At 50.8% G+C, this 17,034-nt stretch overlaps 1 protein-coding gene across 1 annotated transcript in view; it reads left to right on the top strand.

The window, feature by feature from the left end:
• Positions 1-17,034, top strand: part of LOC119382222 (transient receptor potential cation channel subfamily M member-like 2) — a 307,967-nt gene that overhangs the window by 204,680 nt on the left and 86,253 nt on the right. The window contains exon 16 of the mRNA XM_037649936.2: positions 14,768-14,923. Coding sequence (XP_037505864.1) covers positions 14,768-14,923 — 156 coding nt within the window. The remainder of the gene's footprint in view (positions 1-14,767; positions 14,924-17,034) is intronic.

Raw genomic sequence — 17,034 nt, 5'->3', positions numbered from 1 at the left:
ACTAGCCTTCTATGGCACAGTATGGTCTCAGTTTATAATCACAAGTAATCAAGCTACCCACAATGAAAGTATTACTGCAGTGAATCAGGAGGCTGTTCGAAATGCTACTTGTGAATTGTCCAATTCATAGGAACTTTTTGTCGACACCCATGATGTCGCGTGCGGTCGAAAGGTGTCGTTTTGGCTACTCTCTGCTCTAGTGGCGTACTCGCGTCTCAAGAGTTGTCTCATTATCGCTTATGGCTGCGCAGGCTTTACTGGCTCGCGAAACTTCCTCTAAATGGAATTCAGAGAATATTCCCACTCCATGAGATGCGTTCGGATGCCCGAGTTGTGCGCGCAACTTGACCAAGAGCCGTTACAACAACGAAATCGGTGGCTTCCCAAAGGGCGCCAAGGAGAGTACTACAATCCGAGTGTCACAGTGCCGATTTTCGGCGACACACCCCCTGAATGGGGGCCTTTAAGGAAATAAAACTCAACTGAACTGAACTGAACAATGGAATGCACAAAAAGATCAACTCGTACGCTCGGTGCATTTTCGTGCAGTGGAATACGAAAGCAATCATAACGTAACCAAGTTGTGTAGCGTGGTCTTCACAGCACTTCACTTCTTTACCGCAGCGCTGTAAAGAAGTAAGGGAAATGCAAGAATAAAGAATCAATTTGAAGGCTTAAAAATTAAAACTTTATTATTAGCGGCAAGATTTGGCCGTTTTGGTTAGACACGCAACAATATTTAGCGCAAGGTAACACCAGGGCGAGAAGAGAGGAGGTGTCCTTGTGTTACCCTGCGCTAAACATCGTTTCATGTGTTACCACCAAAACCGAAATACTCCCCTTGTGCTGTTCGTAGTACAAACGGCCCCTCTATGTGTCAACGTCAGACTCCCTCTTCTCTCGTAGCGCACGTGTGGTGTCCTCCCTTCTCGTCGTTGTGTTACCTCGCACTGAATATCGCTTCATGTATGAATAGGATTAGGTACATGTCACTGGCGTTGGTGCTATCGCAAACCTTTCCTGAACGTGCCTGGAGGGCTACTGAGTCGTGGGGCGCCTTCCACACATCTCCTCCGAGGCAGTGAACATTGGTCCGACCTGGACCAGATTTCGCAGTATACGTGGGTCGACTGTGTCGGACGTTGGCGGCCCTGCGCACTAGCAGCGTAAACTGAGGCTCATCGAACGGCGCCAGCACAAAGACCCAAAAAGCACGAAGAAACTATAGATCAATACCCAAGTATCAAGCACTTCGTTGGAATTAGTCTATCCTCGCGAAGCATCGCAATACAATGTAAACAGCAGCGGCCAGCAAAGTATGCGAAAACAAGCAGAACAGGAAGTATTCCGGCGTGCGATTGCGGTGCAGACGCAAACTATAGCAAGAGTATCGAATGCACTGGCATTCGCCGGCTAAAGGCCAGTTTGACGAATGCTACGTCACACGTCTTCTGAGGCGGACTGTTTCAATGATATTAATGGTATGCGGACCACTAAAACATGATTTTCTTTCAAAGTAAGTATTTCCTTGGCACGAAACACGCACTACGAGGTTTCTGGAACAGTCTTTCAAATGTCAATGTCGACTTCAAATTCGCCTTTAGAGTCCCTTTATTAGGCTTTTTTGGCGCTTGATTACAGGAAGGCAGCGGCAAAGCTACCACTGTCATTCTTTTCTGATTTTTTCTACTGTACAGAGGCTTCTCTACAATACATTTCGCCGTTCCTCTCACCGAACAAAAGCTCTCGACCGCTTACCTACGTGATCTTGTCACTTCCTTCTGGCCGGCCTGTCTGCTTTGTTTCTACTTGGCCTAATTTACCCCCCCCCCCCAATCCCTATTTTAGAGCGAGAGAAAAAACAACAGTGGCTGCTAGTATCTGTACATGGCAGTGCCTTCTGTAAAATCTTTTTTATGCAGCCTGCCTCTATAACGAAGCGTGTGAAACCGCAATACGTTTTCGTTACATAATTTTGCTATATAGTTCGTGGCACGATCTCTTGAATAAACAGTCGAAAGTTTGCGCTCTCCTTCCCTCCTTCGCTCGTTATCTCCTTGCACAAAAACAGCCAAAATGATTGTGGCTTGTACTCGAACGTGTTTACTGTAACACTGTTTACTGTAACACTATTAATGTTTACTGAACTGCTTGACCAGCTGTTCCTGCTGTCCAGGCGTGAGGTGGGAGTCGATAGATTTGCGGAACACGTCCACAGGAACTTCGGTATCATTTGGCACAAGTCGGTAGTGATGGCTTGTCTGGAAGCATTGGGTCTTCGAAAATGCAATCCAAGGTCTCAAGGGTCCCCAGACACTCGCCACGTAGTAGGATATACGGGCAAGCAGAGACGCTGCACGCGTAAAGTGCCGCGGAACCGTTGGAAAAATCGATGATGGCAAATGGGAGGAGGAAGGTTCGGTGGCGCGCACTAGTTATAGATGGTTGAAACAGTAGGGTCGAGTTAGTGGCAGCAGGGCAAAACACAGGCACTAGAACGGCGGACAAAGGCGCGATGTGGACGTCGGCTGCGGCAAATACTTTAGGCGCACTGCGGTCGTCGAGGTCAGGGCACGGAGTCGTCAATGTCAGTTCAGCACGAGCGCAGTCGACGAGGGCCTGATGGTTAGAAAGGAAATCCCAGCCTAGTATGACGTCGTAGGATGAGCGGGGAAGAACGACAAACTTGACGGCATAGACGTCAGACTCTGCCCAGGCGGCGCTGCGAAAAACACCGCCACCAGCGCCCTCATCGTAGCCCTGGCACTAACTGGGTAGTGCAAAGAGAGCCGCCCGCAAGCGAATGTGCATAGGCCGCAATATAACCCTCCTCTTTCGTTGGTGTCGAGGCGCGGTTTCCTGATAATCAAGGACCTGAAAAGCTTCTTCCGCCAATCCACGCTTCAGAAACAAACGAAGCTGATCAAAGCGAACTGCGAGTACAATGCAAAATAAGTTTTAGTTATTCCCGCGCGCTGCAACTCGCAAGTACAAGTGAGCATCACACGACACCGAGTTCGAGGCAAGTCCTCCGACATCCGTTCTTTAGAGCCTAAATGCGTTAAAATCGCGTATATACGTATGCCACAGCGATAAAGTACCTACATACACGATCAATTTACTTAGCTATGCATCTTACGATCAGTGGTGCAAAACTCGGTTCATCAGGGGCGAATGGCTCCGGCGATTTTCGCCTTTTCAGTTGCATTCTCCCTTAATTCATCTCTCGCTTCCTGTGCATTGGAGTGTTTTATTACGCATACTCAAATGGTCTCTTGATGGTCGTCTTCCGTTTGTATGTACTGCAAATGGGGATACGTGCGTGTCCACTTTCGCGGAGTACAACCAAAGGCAAAACCGTGGCCTCCGAGATAGAACCGCGGAGGACACGGGCGAAACAAACCTGAAGGGGGTCACGACCAACATTCTGCGATTTATTTGTATGACGCAAGTGGCGTTAGCTAGTTAGAACCAGAACTCTGAGCCTTCAAAACGTACGTACGTCCGCGATGCTGTGTTGTGACGACCAACTCGTCGCGGTGTGCGTATCACGCGTCTCCAGTCTGCCTCTAGCTGCTCACTTCGTGTTACACGACAAGCACCGCGGTCAGAGCCTCTGCTGAGCTTCATAGTCAAGGTTACCACGGTTTTGCATCAGGGCTACGCAAAACAACAGCAGAGCCACACATTCATGCCACCGGCTGTGGAGAACGCGGGTACTTCGCTTACCCAACACGCTCGCAACGGCCCGTATCCAGCGCTCTCGCCTTTCTTCTTCGTACGACAACTATGGAAATCGGTAAACTGAACGTTGTTATTCAGTCTTTTACGTCCGTGGCAATTCACAACGCAACAGTGCGTCTTTTGCGGAGCTTCTTCGTAGCGTGCGGAGGGCTCTCGTCTGCTGCTGTTTTCGCCGTCGTTCAGGCGAGTGATCCAGCAAGCACTTCACGACGGCTCGGTGGCGCGTCCGACTAGCGGAGAGCAATTCACAGCTCTCGTTCTGAGTGCTGAACGCGCAAACACACGCGATATTAAGCTCAATCGTTGTTTCGCACTCGCTAGTTGCACCTGGTCCCATAGCAAACTGTGCGAGAGAGTCGGTCTATGCACTACTCAATACTTCTCCGACAGGTGGCGCCACACATCTTGGAAACTCCAGAGTCTGACGTCTATAGAAACATCTTGAATAACAACGCGAGCTGTGCACTGAGCCGTCGGTGCAATGTAATGCGAGGTCGCCGTACGCAGGGCAAGATTGCTAAGCGGCGTTGTGACTTTTGTCAAATTGCGACACAGTTTTTCACTAATTACAGAAACGACAGCGCCTGTGTCGACAAGTGCACGTACGGCGACACCTTCTACTTCTATATCGATTTCGTTGGGCGGATAAAGAGGAGGTCTTGAAGAGTTCGACGACAACGCAGTTCTTGCCTTCGGAACTGCGGCTGTCAGTTTTCCTCTCGTGCGGGGCTAGGGCGGCGATGCATCGGGGAAACGGATCGGCGACGGGGAGGTGATGACCGGCGGGGGTCGAAAGGGCGTCGTGGAGAAAACGAGTCGGCGAGAGGAGAAGGAGGTCGTTGGGGACACGGAGCAGCTTGATTTGTGGAATTCCCACCGTCCTGAGGCTGGAGGTTGCGACGGCGACAGTAGCGTGCTATATGCCCCACAAAACCGCACGCAAGACATATGGGCCGATTGTCGAAGGTACGCCATGGGCTAACAGCAGAAGGTCCGGTGGTCGATGTAGGAAGGGGTACCATGCGTGTGGGCGGCGTCGGAGTGTAGAAGGACCCGGTGTCCCGGTAGGTGCCAGAAACAGTTGGGGCCGGCGGTCTGGAAACGATGGCAGCGTACGTCAGCGGTGTGGTGACAGGCGGCGATGGTGGTAGTGCCTGCGCTACTTGTGTCTGAATGACTTGGCGCAGACGTGGGTCTAATGGTGTCACTGGCTCAGGTGTTCGGGCGACAAGGGAAAGTTGACGCGCAACTTCCTCACGGATAAACTGCCTTATATGTGGCAGTAAAATGGTATGATCAGCGGTGACGTCGTTGACAAGGGCGGAAACCTCGGCTGTATCATCGGCTGCACGTCGCGTCGAGATGCGCTGCTTTCGCAACTCGTCGTACGACTGACAGAGTTGGACCACGTCGGCGACAGTCTGAGGATTTCGAGCAACGAGCATCTGGAACGTATCGTCGTCGACGCCTTTCATGATGTGCTTGATTTTGTCGAGTTCGGGGAGAGATGGGTCGACGCGCTTGCAAAGAGACAAGACATCTTCGACGTAGCTTGTAAAGGTCTCGTCCCTGCGCTGGACTCGACTACGCAGACGCTGTTCCGCGCGAAGCCGGCGCACGGCGGGACGACCGAAGACTGCGGCGATGGTTGCCTTAAACGTCGACCAGGTGGTGATTTAACCTTCATGGTTTTTAAACCAGAGGCTGGCCACATCAGCGAGGTAAAAGCGCACGTTCGTGAGCTTGTCGCAGTCGTCCCATTTGTTGGAAGCGCTTACTATTTCGTACTCGACGATCCAATCCTCCACGTCGTGCTCGTCGTCGCCGCGAAATACGGGTGGGTCGCGTTGCCGAGGCACACCAGTACAGAAGACTGTCGTGGTTGCGGTAGCTTGCGAAGGGCCGGGAGCAGTCATGGTGAAAGGGGATGGTAGCGTCCGATTGCGAAGTTCCAGGTTGACGGGAACCCCGGCTCCTCCACCACTTAAAATAGGGGTGTTGTACGTCAAGAAAGGGTCAGACGTTGCTTTGCGAAAGGCTGTCTATCAGGCAGGTCTGGAATTATTGCGGTCCCACACGCTTCGTTATAGAGGCGCTTCACTGTCGTAGCAGCACATTTATATGGTCCCTGGCGAAAAAAGTGCTTTTTGCTCCTGCGCAGCAGTATGATCAAATGTAATGGCTGTAAAGGAACAATTGAGTTATTGGGAGCATAGTCATTGCTTCGTTAAACAAATTCACACGAACGCACACGCATGCTTTCCGCAATGTCAAACACTTCGACGCTGCGTTAATTGTCAAACAGCAATGCCATTCGGATAGTGCAGGTGAAATTAGCACAGTGGCGTGATTTGTGGCCGTCACTGCATGTGTCATCACTCTTGCTCTTCCGTTGGTCAAGCTCGAGCGTGTTGGTGGCATGCGGCTTTCCATAATATTTGCAATGAGTTGCGCTACATGCATATGCATCAGAAAAATTATGCTTTTCTTTCGGCCTAGCTCAACGCTAATACACATTAAATACAACGAAGGTGTCTGACGAGCTTCAGCAAACATTAACGCCAGAGGGAATGTGGTGTGCAACTGGCTCCCCGTGATTTAGCTGATTATCTTCATCGTCGCTGTCACTGTCGGTGCTTTCACAGCCTTTGATGCCCAGTGGAAAATTTTCGTCAAGTTGGTTTCTTTTCACATGACCGTTAAAAGCCGACAGCCTTCGACCTCTGCGCATCACCAGAGAAACGTCCGGGCTGTGGTCTATGCTCGGAGAACAATTCGCTCTCAAAACTGTCAAAAAGAAAATCGCTTGCAGCGTGCTGCCACCTATCAACGACGCACAAAAATAAGCGACGCAGCTCTGGCCATGAAAGTAACGCAAAGGCGAAGGACCACGTTGAGAGCGGTAGCTCCCTGATAGCCGTGGAGCGAACGCAGCCACGAATGACTGAATGCTCGCTCGCACGATTCATAACAGCGCTTTTCTGATAAAAGATAAAGCGCCTTTTTTGAAGTATCGCCTATTTGAGATTGCTCAGTTATAAAACAGTGCATCGCGAGCTCGCGCGACTTCCTGCGTGCAACATTATCAGATTCATGCACTACAAAAACGCCGACGGATGCTATATACAAGTGAAACAGCCTGAGTTTCCATTGAAAGGTCAGACGATAACATTTAGCTGACCTACGTGGCTAAAGAAAAACTCGCGAAGAGGAAATGTGTACGCTGTGGGCTATCATTGGAAGCGGCACTTGCCACGTATTTTCCCGAAAACATCGCGTCTCGCAAGATCGAATCATACTGTCACGGTGTCGACGTGGACCAAGGCACCAGTCGGCGTGTCCAAGATGAAACCCTTTATTTGGCCGAACTTGTGGCCGGGAAACGGAAAGTCAAACTACAGCAATACGCACTGCACACTGATAGCGGCGAACAGGGCGTCGGCCGCCGATGAAAGTGAACACGGCTGGGACGCGCCGTTTTTTTATACGTCACGCATCGAACTTCCCAGCCTTATCACTGGTGGTCGCGCAAGCTCTGGAATAATCTTGACCATTCGCGTACTGAGGGCAATCTCAATAAAATGATCTACTACAATCGCGAAGCTTCTCAAACACTGCGGCGCGGTCAGCGTCGAGCGTTGCTAACCGTCCTTGCGGATCCAAACCCGGATACATCAAAATAAACCAAGAAGCGGGCCTCGCAATGCCCTCCTCTGATAAAACATCGTCCCGATGCCCAAAGCAGAACATGGAAGTAAAAATGCATGTTAAAGAACAACAATGAAGCAAGCAAAAGCAGAGCCCTCAAATTCCTCAACGCGCATAAACCGGTTGAGGCGCACGATGTGAACGACTTCAGGTCATGCGCTGCGCCTCAGAGTTTCTGATGCCGTCCGGCACAACCTCGTAGTCCAGTGTACCGAGATGTCGCAGCACCTTTCATGAAACGAAGTGTCGCCGAAGAAGCTTTTCACTCACTCCACATGGGCGTATCGGTGTCCAGACCCACACACGGTCACCGGGCTGGTGTTGCATATGGCGTCGCCGAAGATTATAGCGACGGCTGTCGATCCTCTGCTGGTTCTTGATCCGCAGGCGGGCGGTCTGTCGAGCTTCTTCGGCACGTTGCAAATAAGTGGTGACGAAGAGAATGTCTTCGTCGGTGGCGGCTGGCAGTATTGACCAACTTTTATGGCGACAGCTGCGTCGTTTCTTCTACTGCCGTGTTGTATGTCAACGTCAAGTACGGTAGGATGGCACCCCTGTATTGTCCTCGACGTCGATGTACATGGCCAGCACGTCCTCGACGGTCTTGTTTAGACGCTCGGTGAGGCCATTGGTGTGAGGGTGGTAAGCGGTGGTCCGGCGGTGGCTTGTCTGGCTGTATTTCAAGATCGCTTGAGTTAGCTCCGCAGTAAAGGCCCTACCTCTGTCGGTGATGAGGACCTCTGGGGCGCCATGACGCAGGACGATATCTTCAACGAAGAAATCTTTTTCAGCGTAGGGTGTGAGGTAGTCGGTAGCGACGACGATCCATTTATTTCCGCAAGTCGACGTAAGGAACAGCCTCAGTAGGTCCATACTGATTTGCTGGAATGGTTGGCGTGGTGGCTTGATCGGATGAAGAAAGCCTGCTGGTCTTGTTGGCGGTGTCTTGCGTCGCTTGTAGTCTCGGCATGTCCTTACGTAGCGAGCGACGTCGGCGGCAAGGCGCGGCGTGTAGTACTTTTCCTGTATTCTTGTGAGCGTACGGGAAACACCTAGAGCTGGAGGCGCGAGCCAATGTAGAACGCGCTTATGCTCGTGGTAGTCCGGACGCCTGTTGCCACCGCCGGAGCTCCGCTTAGCCTTGTAATATGGCGGCGAGACAACGGCACGGACACGTCGGCTGCCTTCACGTCGTATTACGGCTCTTGTTACACGGTGATAAGGAATTCTGGGGCGCTGTAACGCAGAAGGATGTTTTCGACAAAGAACTTCACTACCTCGGCGGCGCTACCTATAGCTGGGCAGTGGTTTCGGCGTAGCGAGTGACATGGTGCGTGGGTACGATAAGCCACTTGATGCCGGACGTTGACGTCAGAAATGGCCCCAGCAAGTCCATCTCGGTCTGCTGAAAGGGTCGACACGGTGGATCGATTGGCTGAAAAAATCCCGCTGGCCTTGTCGGCGGTGTCTTACGTCGGTGAGCATCTCCGCACGCGCTCACGTAACGAGCGACGTCGGCGCTAAGGCGTGGTTAGTAGTACTTTTCTTCTGTCCTCGCGAGCGGGCGGGAAAAACCGAGGTGGCCAGCAATCGGATCGTTGTGGAGGGCCTGCAGAACTTTTTGTCGCAGTTCCGAAGGTGCAACGATAATGTAGTTGGCTCGGGCCAGATAGGTTTTTCTCTAGGAGTTCATCGTTTTGTAGGAAAAATGACGCGAATCCTCACCTGAATAGTTTGGGTACAACGGCTGTGTTGCCTTCTAACTACTCTGCCATGCTTCTTAGTTCCGGGTCGCTTCGCTGTTGTTCGGCGAAGAAGTCAGCACTTATAGGCCCCAAGAAACTCTTCGTCGAGATTTTCATACGGCGGCAGATCAACCGGTGCGCGAGAAAAGCAGTCGGCGTAAGTGTGCTTTTTTCCGTTCTAAATGACGCTAATGTCAAACTTTTGAAGTCTCAGATTCCTCTGTGTGAGGCGACCTGAAGGGTCCTTCAAGTTATCTAGCCAATAATAATAATATCTGGGGTTTAACGTCCCAAAACCACGATAGGATTATGAGAGACGCCGTAGTTGAGGGCTCCGGAAATTTCGACCACCTGGGGTTCTTTAACGTGCACCTAAATCTAAGTACACGGGCCTCAAACATTTTCGCCTCCATCGAAAATGCAGCCGCCGCGGCCGGGATTCGATCCCGCGACCTTCGGGTCAGCAGTCGAGCGCCAAAACCACTAGACAATCGTGGCGGGGCAGTTAGCTAGCCAACACAAGGCGTTGTGGTCGCTCAAAACTTCGAAAGGCCTGCCTCAGAGGTAGAGGCGAAATTTTGATGTAGCCCAGATGATGGCAAGGCGAGCCTTTTCTGTCGTGGAATATTTGGCTTCCGGCTTGCATAGCGACCGGCATAATTGATAACCCTTGCTAGTCCGTCAATCCTTTGCACAAGGACAGCGCCGAGACCTACGCTCCGTGTGTCTGTGCGGATTCCCGTATCCGCGTACAAGGTATATGTAAACTGGTAGCGTAACTTCCGTAGAAGCCCACGTGTCAAGCCGGCGGCTAGTTGTTGCAACAGTCGCCATCTATGTGAGGAGGGGACAAACAGAATTAAAAAAAAAGAAAAATATGACGTCACAACCGGAAGCGGAAATGACGTCACGTTTTAACGCGATGGGCGCGAAATTATGAAATTTTTTGACAGGGCGCCGCTTCTTACTTTTTTTTTATAGCTGCACGTTCTTTTTGTTATCACTATGACGGCTCCATAATGGAAGCCTGCAAGATAACGGGAAGACGACAAAGACAGATTTGATAAATAAGGTGTATATTATTGGCGAAATATTGCAGTTGAACAGGATATTACCCCAAAATATACAACACAGAAATCATAAGTAGCATAACAATTCAACGTGCACACAAACCTTGCACACGTGTTGCTCTTGCATCCGTAGACAGCGCAGCGTTTCTTCGCGTAGCATGGCGGACTCAACGTCCCGAAGGGCGACAGCACGCCGGCCGTGTGCTGGCAAAACACAGTCACTGAAACGGTTCCCGATGGCTGCGATGGGCTATATTACCTTCTGCCAAGTACCACGACTAGAAAACAACGCTTATGCGAGGAAATCACCTACGGACGACAGGCACAAACCTACTGCGCAAAAACGAGCGACGCCATTTGCATCTGAAAATTCGCAAAACCGTTGGCCCATGTTACCAGTCTGCCTGCATGTGCCCGCTGTTTCTGAAAATAAACGAAAAAAATTGGCCACTCAACCACATACCGAAGACTAAAGTTTGATTAAAGTAATGTATTAATTCAATTCGTGACAAATAAAATTAAAACTAATGAAAATAAACGTTTATTTAATTTTTTGTTTTCATTATTTGGCCCCCCCCCCTCACCTAGTAGCGCTTTAATCGTCACGCGGGTGTTGATGTTTGTCGCAATAGGTTTCCGACCACTTTTCGTTCCGACTTTCGCGACCTATTTAGATTGACCTTGTCCGCGTACTCATCGAAATGCGCAAGTATCGAATGCGTCTAGAGGCGTTATTGCAGTTCTTAAAATGCGTCAATTTCCACCTTTTCCCACTTGAATTACACGCCGATCTTAGGTGCGTTAGCGGCTGGACGATGCGGTAAACGTTTTTGACGAACCGCCTGTAATAGACGCACAGACTAAGAAATCGAAGTACAGCCCTCTTGTCGGCGGGCGGCGGGTATGTAGCGATGGCGACTGTCTTCTGTGGGTCGGGGCGGACTCAGGAGTTGCTGATGACATGTATTAGGAAGAGGCGCTCTTCATGCGCGAATCGGCACTTCACCGGTCTAATTGTTAGGCCAGGGGAGCTGATTGCTTGAAGTACTGTTCCAAGGCGTCGGAGCTGTAAGCCAAAGCTGGAAGCAAAGACGGCGACGTCATCCAGGTAGACAAGAAACGTCTGCCACTTTAGTCCAGCCAGCACTGTGTGCATAGCGCGTTGGAATGTCACAGGCTCAGTGAAAAAACCAAATAGCATTACCTTCAACTTATAGGGGCCGTCCGGTGTTATAAAGGCAGTCTTCTCGCGGTCTCGCTCGTCGACCTCAATTTGCCGATAGCCTGTCTTGAGGTCCATCGAAGAAAGATACTTTGTGTTACAGCGTTGATGCAAGGAGTCCTTTATCCGTGGGAGTGGATATACATCCCTCTTCGTGATTTTGTTCAGGCGACGGTAATCGACGCAGAGACTCTAATCGCATCCTTTGATGTCTGCTACATTCCCCCATAATGGCATAGGCATCTATATAACCGTTCATGTTTTTACGATGTTTCGTATTTTTTCATGCGATCACCCCTTCTTAGGATGACGCTTCTTTTGAAGAACAGCAAAGCGCATGCGTAACAATCAAACATAGCCGTACATCGTGGATAACAACCTAGCAATCAGGAAAGTCCAGTTTGTTCTTGTACAGGTATAAAGGAGCTTCACTGAGACACTTATCAGGGCCGTATCATGTTGACACGTGGTCGTGACGTCGACGAAGGCAGCAGTCGGCGTGCTCAAGATGAAACTTTTTATTTGGCCGAACTTGTGGCCTGGAAATGGAAAACTACAGCAATACGCACTGTACACTGATAGCGGCGAATATAGCGTCGGCCGTCGAAAAACTGAACCGCGAGAAGGAACGCCGGCATTTTATAGATGCGGCATCGAACATTCGAGCCTTATTGCTGGTGGCCGCGTTAGTTCGAGAATAATCTCAACTGTTCGCGTTTGCGCTCTCAAGCCTATAAGAAGATTCTGAGATACTCTGGAAGGTTCCCAGATTTTGTTGTGGGAACCTTCCTGAATGATGTTGTCGCGTAGCATTTTGCCGTCAACTTCTTTTTTTACGGCCTCGCATTCTCGCTTTGAAACTCTGTACGGGCTCTGACGAACTGGCCTGGCACTTTCCTCTGTAATGTTCCGATGTTTTGCGACTGGGGTCTGCCGAATTCTTGACGACGACGTACTGCTCTTGCACTACAGTCCTTGTAGTGCAAGAGCAGTGTTTTCAGGTGCTCTTGCTTATGCTTCGGAAGGCTAGGATTGACGTCGAAATCTGGTTGAGGAGCTTGGTTCATCGTTGTAGGCTCGGGGGAATCGGCGAGGCCGAAAGAATTGGTAGCTTCCACAATTCATTCGATGTAAGCGACCGTCGGGCCTTTGTTCACGTGCTTATATGCATTGCTGAAATTTGTGAGCATCGCTGTTGCTTTCTCTACACGCAACTCGGCTATTCCTGCTGCGACGCAGATCTCGTGGTTAATCTAGTGGTGCTGGTCGCCTTCAATGACGCCTTTCAGGTCTGCTAATTTCTGTGTGCCGAAGGAAGTGATGACCCTGGAGCGAGGGGGAATGGTGACCAGGTCTTCCAGCACATTCAAGGCGTGCTTCCTTGGCGGCGTGTACGGTAGTAGTGCTTTTTCTGTGCATAGCGTTATCGACTTGGATATCAGGTTGATGACTGCACCATGAAAGACTAAAGTCCATACCAAGGATGACATCTCTCGAGCAATGCTGTAGGACTACGAAGCTTGCGGGATTAATTCGGTCATAAATGGAGACTCTCGCTGTGCAGATTCCTGCTGGCGTTTCTAGGTGACCTCCAGCTGTCCGGTTTTCGGGGCCTTCCCAAGCGGTCTTGACTTTCTTCAACTTCGTGGCGAATGGTCCGCTGATAACAGAATAGTCGGCTCCGGTGTCGACGAGAGCTGTGACGCTGTGGCCGTCTATATGAATGTCGAGGTCGCTAGTTCGTCGTCTTGCGTTGCAGTTAAGTCGTGGCGTGGGATCATGGCTTCGTCGGTATGTCCCTCTGTTTTGACGTTGCTTCGTCAGGTTTTCTTCGGGCCGCGAAATTTCGACGTCAGGGCTCGGTTCGGCTTCCGACGTGTTCTTTAGATTTCGTCGCGGCGTTCTCGTCGTCGGCGGCGGAGGATCATCGGTGTTTCGTCACACAGCAACCGCACCTCCATCGGTTGCTGCCCTTAGTTTTCCAGGTACGGGCTAGGTGACCGGGTCCGTGTTGGGCCAGTGTACGGTCGGCGTTGGGGAGAGACGTAGCGGCCTGGCGACGGTGATCGGGAAGGTCCTCGGGGGGTCCACTGCGCTCTTGCGAGGTAGTCGGTGATGTCGCATGGTCGTTCACCTCGCTCTGGACACGGCGCGTTGACGGCGAAGCCGCATAATCTTATCTGCGGTATTGGCAACGACGGTAGGTATGGCAGGCTTCCCCGCAGTGATAGCAGAGCGGGCGGTCGTCCGGGGCGCGCCAAACGTTGGTCTTCCTGAGGGCATAGCACTGGCCGACAGGCGGACGATAGGGCGTCGGTGGCAGTGGTGGCGGTGGCGGCGTCTGGCGACGGTACTGCGGAGGCGTGGCGTCTTGGCGTGGGCTTGGATAATGAGTATGACGGCGGGCTGCAGCAGCATAACTCATAGCTTGCGGCGGCGGCTCTGATAGCTGAGCGTGCCCAGTGACTGCTGGATATCCTGTCGCACAACCTGTTGCAGCTCGGTTTTTCCCGCCCGCTCGAGAGGGCACAAGAAAAGTACTACTAACCGCGCCTTTGCCGGACGTCGTTCGTCGGGGGGGGGGGGGGGGGGGGGGGGGGCTCAGCCATACTTATGTATGTTCGTGCGTGCGTTTGTATGTGTGCAAGCAAAACTGAAAAATTTGGGGGGAGGGGGTTGAACCGCCCAACCCTTTGCAGGGCACATACTTTATCCTTTGCAGGGCACATACTTAGTTCTGCGGTGATTATACAGCGTTCTTTCTCTCGAAAGCTTTTGTTGTTATTTGTAATGAGCAGAGACGGGACAATTTACATGGCGCAGAAAAGTGAACATTCATATCAAATTTCCTTGCCATGGTCTTCGCTGGTCCCGTGCACTTCTTTCTTCTTGTGACCGGTTCCTAGGCGTAGTTTTGTGTTTGCCATGTTTATTTGCCTCAATGTGGGGCATCTATTCGGGTAACCACGATGAGCTGCAGCGCCGCAATGAGAAACTAGTAGTAGTAGTAGTAGTAGTAGTAGTAGTAGTAGTAGTAGTAGTAGTAGTAGTAGTAGTAGTAGTGATTGAGAGAGAAATGACGATAATTTCTGCAACCCATAACGTAGTACGAAGCAGCGTGTAAACGAAGCAGATGGCCGCTAAATAATAACACTTTCCCTTCCTCGTCCTGCGATGACAGGGAAGCCATGATGTCGCACTAAGCTTTAGTGAAAGCGCCAGAAACTGCTCTGTTATAAGCTGAACTTCAACTTGATCTTATTATTTTTGCCATACAGGCTCAGTACGGGCGAACACGTGCAAAGTTTGCCATCGCTCAAGTGGAACTGCCTCTCGATGTCACCTGCCGGCATTAGCATTGACCGAAGATCATGGATCGTTGACGCCGACGGAACGAATATTGTTTACATCTTAGAGAGCGAGGGAGTCCCGCGGTAAGTTTTGGGCGTTTTGCACCTATCATTCGATGCATAAACTGAAAAGTGCAGCTCGACAGCTCATGTCTGTGCCTAGTGTTTTCTAAGGTCGTCGCTTTAATTGTCGCTGCAGCGACTGAAATCGATTTGGTTGAGTGAAAATGGGCAAACCCGCTTCTCCGTTTGATTTCTTTGCATAGCCTTTCAAATTTTACAATGAAGATAAGAGCTTTAGCCGGTCCCGCCGGTTTGTTTTAAGAGTGAAGCTGTTTCAGCCAGCCTTAATGTGCGCCCTCTCAGAAAACTATCATCATTATGAACGGGTGTGTGCCACAGAATTTGGGCAGATCCCACTACTCACCGTTACGGCGGGGCCTGTAATAACCCTCAGAACGAGTACAGAGAGAATGAGAGAAAAAACAAAAAAATAGAGAAACAAACAGAGAGACAGAAAGAAGATATAAAAAATAGAAATAGAAAAATTCTCCAAAAGAATTCTTCACGAGGCCGGATGCGAACCCGCGTACCCTCAATGCGAGGGCGAGCTTGCTAACCACTCGGCTACCCAGGCAAGCTAGCAACGCCTAGCACAGCCTTGTATATTAAACTACAGCAAGGGGGTGCGAAATGAACTTGAGTGCGCGGAGGAGAGATGTGATGGTGAGAAGGGTGAGGGGGAGCAAACTTAACTACTCAACACTGATTCAGTAAGAGAGAAAGACAAATATATACAATGAAGCAGAGAGAGAAAAAGAAACATGGTTGATCCCTCCGTCATAGGAATCGGTATAACACGAAAGTGTGTCATCCCAGAAGTAGTTGATTGTTTTTAGTGCATGGTTATATGAGAGCTTGTATATGTCTATTACTGTTTGGCAGATATAGCACCGCTTGATGTGGACGCACCCACGTTGGCGCCCAGCGACACATCTCCGTACCGAGGACAAAACCCCAAGATCATGATTTAACCCCTGAGGTAGCTGACGTCTCAAGATATACCTGGACACTGTACATGGCGAATCCCGCGCAAAGTTGACAAGCACGTAGTAAACACTACAATTCGATATGCACTCCTCCAAAGCGGCGTGATACGCGAAGAGAAACGCGATGAACATCGTGTCATCCCTCTAGCCTGGCCTATTATTTCTCACAGGGCGAGCGGGGAGTCCGGAGCGACAGCCAGGCGAGCACCGGAGAGTTATTTTTCGAAATGGATGGAAGCGATGAGCAAGGCTTGGGCTAAAGCTGCCACCTCGGAGTGTGTTAAAACGTACTAAATTGCACTTCTATTGGAAATGCGCCGAATTAGAAGGCCCTAGCAATGGCGCGTTGGCGGGGCTAATTGCGTCGGCAACGAAGCTTTTGTAGCGTGAGCAACACTCGCTGAGGTTGAGCAGTTTCGCGTGGCTTATGGAAAGACATGCTGCGCATGCGCGAGAAGCAGCGACGTCACACGGAGCACAGCTGGCGCGCCGGAGCCGCTGCCGCCGCGCGCACCTCGCAGGTCTGCGCATTCCAGAAAAGTAACGTCATAGCCGCGGCAGCCGCACTGGCGCTGGCGCGTGCCCAGCTGTGCGCCTCCGTTGCGCCGGGCGTTGGGGCCATAGAGACGGTAGCGTGTTACCACACTGACCAGGAGCCGTCTTTGTGGCAATAGAGAAATGACGTTGAGCAATGAATAAATATACGTGTCACATAATGCATATACCGTGTGTTAAGCAGTAAGCATGATAAGCTAATCCTAGACAACCAGGAAAGCTAGGAATAATCAGCTGAACCTTAGCTCACGCTACGTATATCCTGGCATAACCGAGCTAAGCCACTGCTATTTTTTTTCGAGCCTGGTGGCACACATGTCACCGCCTCGTTCTAAAGGGGACGCTCATAGGGGACGATCAAAGAGCACTGCGAGAGCAAAGCATTAAAGATAAAAGGCTGTTCATGCACCTCCGTTATCTCTTTGGCGGTAGCTCAGTGGGCTAAACGCCCGCCAGCCATCGGTCGCGGGGGGAAGACGACGAAGAACCACTGGCAGATGTGGAAACGTTGGCTCCTGTTTTCGCAAATGTTTTCAGGCGAAACATCACACCCAATCCTAACAAGAAGTGTACCAATTCAACGTGTAAAGT

This window comes from Rhipicephalus sanguineus, chromosome 2 (assembly GCF_013339695.2).
Source record: "Rhipicephalus sanguineus isolate Rsan-2018 chromosome 2, BIME_Rsan_1.4, whole genome shotgun sequence".
In the NCBI taxonomy this organism is placed as follows: Eukaryota; Metazoa; Arthropoda; class Arachnida; order Ixodida; family Ixodidae; genus Rhipicephalus; species Rhipicephalus sanguineus.
This window is presented reverse-complemented; position numbering and strand designations above follow the sequence as displayed.